This window comes from Artemia sp. Qi Xiang Cuo, chromosome 8 (genome assembly GCF_049724085.1).
Source record: "Artemia sp. Qi Xiang Cuo chromosome 8, ASM4972408v1, whole genome shotgun sequence".
Classification (NCBI taxonomy): Eukaryota; Metazoa; Arthropoda; class Branchiopoda; order Anostraca; family Artemiidae; genus Artemia; species Artemia sp. Qi Xiang Cuo.
In genome coordinates, this window is record NC_142801.1 from 53758438 (window position 1) to 53764437 (window position 6000).

Below are 6000 nucleotides of genomic sequence, written 5' to 3' on the forward strand. Positions count from 1 at the left end.
GTATTATATTTTCTTCTTTACTTTAGGCCCAAAAAATCCTAACTTGGCGATGGAAGGATGCTAAACCCTTCGACGACCCGGCACCGCTGCATATTCAGGCAAAGAGGCCTCCTCTTCGCCGTAGAGAATTCTTTGTGAAGTTACAATATCGCTCATATTGGGATTGTTGCTGGATTGATGAAAATTATGTGAGTATTATATATGTTAATTACACATATAATATTGTATATAATTACATATATAATATTGTATATAATTACATATATATGAATGGAATGAATAGAATGGAATTTTATTTTAAAAATTACTATCACAGTATGATCGCCGAATTTGAATTTTACAGCAAAAAAAAAGCAATATATATATATATCTCAAAAGCATTATACATATATATATATATATATATATATATATATATATATATATATATATATATATATATATATATATATATATATATATATATATATATATATATATATATATATATATATATATATATATATATATATATATATATATATATATATATATATATATATATATATATATATATATATATATATATATATATATATTATATATATATATATATATATATATATATATATATATATATATATATATATATATATATATATATATATATATATATATATATAATCATCTTCAGAACGTGGCGTTTACGTCAAACATAATTCATTGTAAAAAATACATTAAGAAAAAAATATTTAACACTTAGTTAAAAATTTAAAATTAAAAATAAATAGAAAACAATAAAATTAATGAAAATACATAAAAATATGATGGGTCAAAACTTAGAAATTTTTGTTGTACATATTTACGAAACTAGGTATAAATTTTGTTTCTAATCGCTGATGGACACACCATACTAGTTGAAGTTTTTCAACAGGCACTGCAACCCGTCGCGGGAGTCGTGTTTGTCTGGATTGATGGGTGAAAAGGGTTCCGTGCTGCCACAAGGATAGTCTTACAACACCTATGCAGAATTTACCTCTTCTTTTTTCAAAGTTTGCATTTTAAACTTTGCTAGCAGCTCTTCATACAACATTTCTGCCTGCTTTAATACTATCATTAGAGCTCTTTCGATCCTGGTGCTTTGCTCAGTCGTCAGTCCAAAATGCCATACAGGAGCTGTATATTCCAGAATTGGGCGAATAAAAGCTGTAAATATTCGGAGGAGGTGATCTGGAGGGGTGCCATGTTTCGAAATACACTTGAGCATCTGCAGCCCAGCATTCCCCTTTTTTACTAGACTAGATGTGTTTGCTTCCCATTTTAAATCACTGGTAATAATAACTCCCAAGATTTTAGTCTTTCTGAATTCAAGGGAATCCGAGATATTTGGTGGAAAACTTTGCTTAGAAGAATTTAAAAATGAAATAGATCCGATTGAAAACTTACCGTCATTTACTTTCAAAGATGAACTGTGGGCTTTATTGTTCGTATTACTAATTAAAATTTGCTCCTTGGCCGAATCCTTTGGCCTCACAAAATTATCTAAGTGTAAGGCCGTTAACATATTTCCAGTGGTCTTCACAATCATTAGCGATATCATTGATCAGAACCAGAAACCGAATAGGACCCAGAATAGTATCTTGAGGTACACCACAAAACACTGGCTAGGGTTCATAGAAAGACTTCTTATATTTTAAAATTTGGAACCTATTTATTAAAAAACTGAATCATTTTCACAGCAGCAACATTCACTCTAAAATCAATTAAAAGCTTAGAAATTAAAATGTTATGATCAATCAAACCGAAACCCTTTTTAAAATTAATCGTTGTTAAGTTTAGCCATTTACCAGCTTCATCAACATGCTTAAAAATAAAATGTAAAAGGCTGACTAGATAATGGGATGTTGATGTATTCTTTCTGTTACCGTACTGATGAGATTCAAGGAGGGGCTCCATTTGAGCTTTTAGCCAATTTGCTATAAAACTTTCATATATTTTGCTGAACAAGGGGGCAAAGTGAATGGCCTCACACCATCGAAATTAAGTTCAGTATCTTTTTTAGGGAGTAATATACCCCGTTTTCTATATTTATGGGTAAACGGAAGAAGTTGAAATGCAATTAAAAATTTGTGTTAGTGGCTTAGTCAATTTTTCAGGAAATGCTTTTATTAGTTCAGTCGAAATATCTATGGGAGTTATACTAATTCGTTTAAGTTTTTTTATTTTACTGAAAACTTGATTCTCAGAAATAGTAGGTAAAGGTACGCCATCATGTGGAATTTTCTGATACTCTTAGTTCGTTTTATTTACATTAAGAGGCGGCAAAGACTGGATTGTTCTGGACAAATGACCATTTAACTGGTTAGCAACTGTTTCATCATTAGAGTCTGAACAAAAATCAACACCGCTAGAGGAGTTTTAACAAATTTGATTTATTTCCTTATACCACGTGCTAGGCTTTGATTCAAAAAGGTTAGCGATGTTTTGTGGGTAATACTCAGCCGCAACTTTTCTAGTTATCTTACGTACTCTGTTGCAGATCATATTAGCATTTCCTTTTTTCTCTTCTTTTCTTGGTTGAATTTTGTGCTTAGTTAAATTATTAATTTCTTGGGTTATGTAAGGACGATCTGTGTTGCACTGCTTGAAATTTTTCTCAGGAAAGCATTCTTCATATTTGTTTCTTAATTTATCTTGTAAAAATATAGCTTTTTCATTGGAGGACTCTAAAAATGCTGACTCATCCAAGGACTCGGATGTAATCTAATTTCCAAATTCCAAGAGACCCCTGTCCGAAATAGGTCGATAGGAAACTTTCTCAATGACATATTTTACTTTATACGAAGGCAGCGGAGCCCACTTTATCATGTAGTGGTAGCTACCACCAAGGGGAGGTAGGTCTAGAGGTTCATTATAATATACTGACAAATGTGTGCAAATAACATCAAATTTAGTATTACCTTTAGTAGTCGGAAACTTTACTGTTTGCTTGAGTCCTTGACTTCTGAGGAAAATTTCAATTCTTAGATCGTTCTTATCACCAGTGACGCAAATTCCAACATTCGGGTACTTAGAAGTAATAAAATCAGTACACAAATCTAACTTTTCAGCCAAGACCTTTTTTTGGAAAGATGCCATACTAGGTGATTAATAAAAAACTCCAATAAGAATACCAGTTACAGATCTCGGAAGCTTTTTTGGTCGAATCATAATCCAAATCATGTCATTCGTCATCAATATGGGGAATCTACAGAAGCCGCGGTGCCAACTGCTCACGTACGAAACACGCTACGCCGCCACCTTTCTTACATAACGGATGATTCTAATGTCCTAGTTTAATAAACTGTTAATATATATATATATATATATATATATATATATATATATATATATATATATATATATATATATATATATATATATATATATGTATATGTATATTTATTTATTGAAAAACCCGTCAAATAATACAACAAGACGGAGCACTTAAAAAAAAACAAAAAAAACTTCGATAAACGAAAATACATTGCTCTGATTATATTCTGGTCAGTTTTAGTGAGAAGTTTCCAGAAGGGCGCGGCATATGTGAGGAAGAGCGATAGCGTTATACAAGCTTGCTAGAAGCAGCCGGTTGAATCGGAGTTTGCACGATACAACTGAAGCGTAAGACGCTGAAATTCGTAGTTTAAGTTTTTCGGGAAGAAGTTTTCAGGCGTGTTAGATAGAAAAGACTATGATTAGACCTAGATGCATGATGTTATCCACTGGCTGGACTTAGGTAGAACCATGAGTAATAGTTGGAACACGAAAATTAGTTTTCCAATCGAACAGGACCATTTTCAATTTTGAGGAGTTAAACTGAAGTCGAACTTTAAGATATTCGGTTTCAAAAATTTTAAAGATATCAATTGTACGCTGAAGGGTTTGGATAAAATTCAGGATGTTTTCCACATAACATGAGAAAGAAAAGTTAATAGATGAAAGAATCAGTGAAGTTCGAAATTAATCGTGGGCGTCAATGACCCGACTACTGAAAAGGTTGGGAAATATGTCTGATCCTTGGCGTGCTCCCTTTTGAATGGAGTAAATTGAATGTATAAAATATAAGTAAGATCCTTGTCAGGAGGTAGTTTTGCTCAAATCCATAGTACGGAATATAGAATCTCGAAAGAACGAAGAACGGATAGATTCAACCCACGTTTACCGGCCTTCAAAAGCATCACCGCATGGGTAGGAGAGTCATAAGCAAGTCCAACGTCATGTGTTGCGAAACTAATGGTCTCTCTAGAGATTTCTGCATCCATCAAAACATTACCAACGAATTTCACGACATCACCAGTTCTAGTTTCTCTTCTAAGTCAAACTGAAGCGGAGGAATGTAGAATAATGTTTCAAGTTCCTGTATGAACAGGAGCTCGAAGAGCTTGTACAGTGACGTAGCTAGAGTTATCGAACGGACTGCTGTACATTGAATTTCAGATTTTCTCTTTATAGAAATGGGAGTTAGATCTCCGATGCAAAAAGAAACAGGGACAATCTCTTGGGATAAAATCATCTGCATGAGCAGAGATAGATATGCCACGAGAAGTTTACCTCCATGTTTCAAGTGGATCTCACTGACTTCGTTAACGCCAGATGAGCCTTTCCATTTGAGTGTACAGCTGATATCTTCAATAGAACGGGCAGTGGCGATAAAATCCTCATCGGGATGAGAAAATGGAAAATGATCTAAGGCATCCTTGTAAGGTTCTTCGATGGAAGGGTCAGGAGCTGAGAGCTCTAATTCGTAATGGGCATACAATTTATCTTCAAGAATATCGGCTGGGGATGGTCACACAGAAGGTTTTGTAGAACGAAAGAATAACTTTAAGATCATATTTCTGTCTTGTTTCTTACAGGCAGTATAACTATTGAATAGATTTTTCCGATACTAAGCCAGGGCTTTAAAAAACTTTCGCATTAGGAAAATCTGCATACTGTTCACAAGACCCATATTCGGCCATTCACACTCTTTCCATACTGAAAACCAAAATTTTGCTTTGACTACATGAAATGACGAAATCTGGACTTGAAGACCATCCGGGAGAAATTCCTTTTCGAATTTGCTGCAAATCAACAACTTGTTTTTCTGCGAAGCGGAGAGCAATGTAGATTTTTGTACAATATGTATCTAGACAAGTCAAAAACCCTCTTAGAGGCAACTGGAGTGAATTCTGAAGGAGATTAAATGGGATACTGATTTTATTCAGGACTGAATCTACCGAGTTGATAAATAATGCTTGATCAATTTTCGGCCAGTTACGAGGGTGTCGAGGTGCTGAAGGAGCAAGAGGTGTGGTTTGGTGACCAGAAGATGGCATACCGACAGAGCAAGTTATGGGAAGATGATCAGACAACTGATAATCAAACACAACCTTTACTATATCCGCTCGCAAATCTGACGATACTACATCGTGGTCCAGGTTGGAAGTTCGCGAGGACGTGTGAACATACGTAAAATCGGACGATTTATCTAAAACACACAAGAAATCACTAAATAAGCCCTTAACTAGTGTTGTACGTGGTGAAGCTTGAGAATTGACAGATTACAATTAAAGTCACCTGCTATTATACAGGGTAAACCTAAGCGTCGAATTTTGTCTATACATGAACCTAGTTTTTCACAAGATAGCGCAAATTTACGCTCAGACTGGTCATTATTGTAGTCTGTGGGAAGATACACACTAATATACACATAACAATCCACTCTTACAGCTAGATAATAATCATTTGCTTCGAAGATACTAGAACGGAGAGCTGATTTCACAAACTTAATAAGTCCACCCGAGGGTCGGCCTCCATTGTTCAGCTGTCTAGCGGGTACATAATAAGTTGTCATATCCTCAAGCTCAAGTATGTTCAGACCATGTTTGGTAACAACGCAAAAGGCTACCTTCTGACACGAGTTATCGGACGTAGATTTGTGATTGGCGGAGCCGCATTTGGAACATAATGAACTTTTCTTACTATCTGCGGCTAGGT

The 6000-nt window shown here is 34.5% G+C and overlaps 1 protein-coding gene across 1 annotated transcript in view; it reads left to right on the plus strand.

Moving 5' to 3' along the window:
- Positions 1-6000, plus strand: part of Mi-2 (chromodomain-helicase-DNA-binding protein Mi-2 homolog) — a 155925-nt gene that overhangs the window by 50171 nt on the left and 99754 nt on the right. Inside the window, exon 10 of the mRNA XM_089093591.1 lies at positions 27-188. Within this exon, the coding sequence (XP_088949717.1) occupies positions 27-188 (162 nt within the window). The remainder of the gene's footprint in view (positions 1-26; positions 189-6000) is intronic.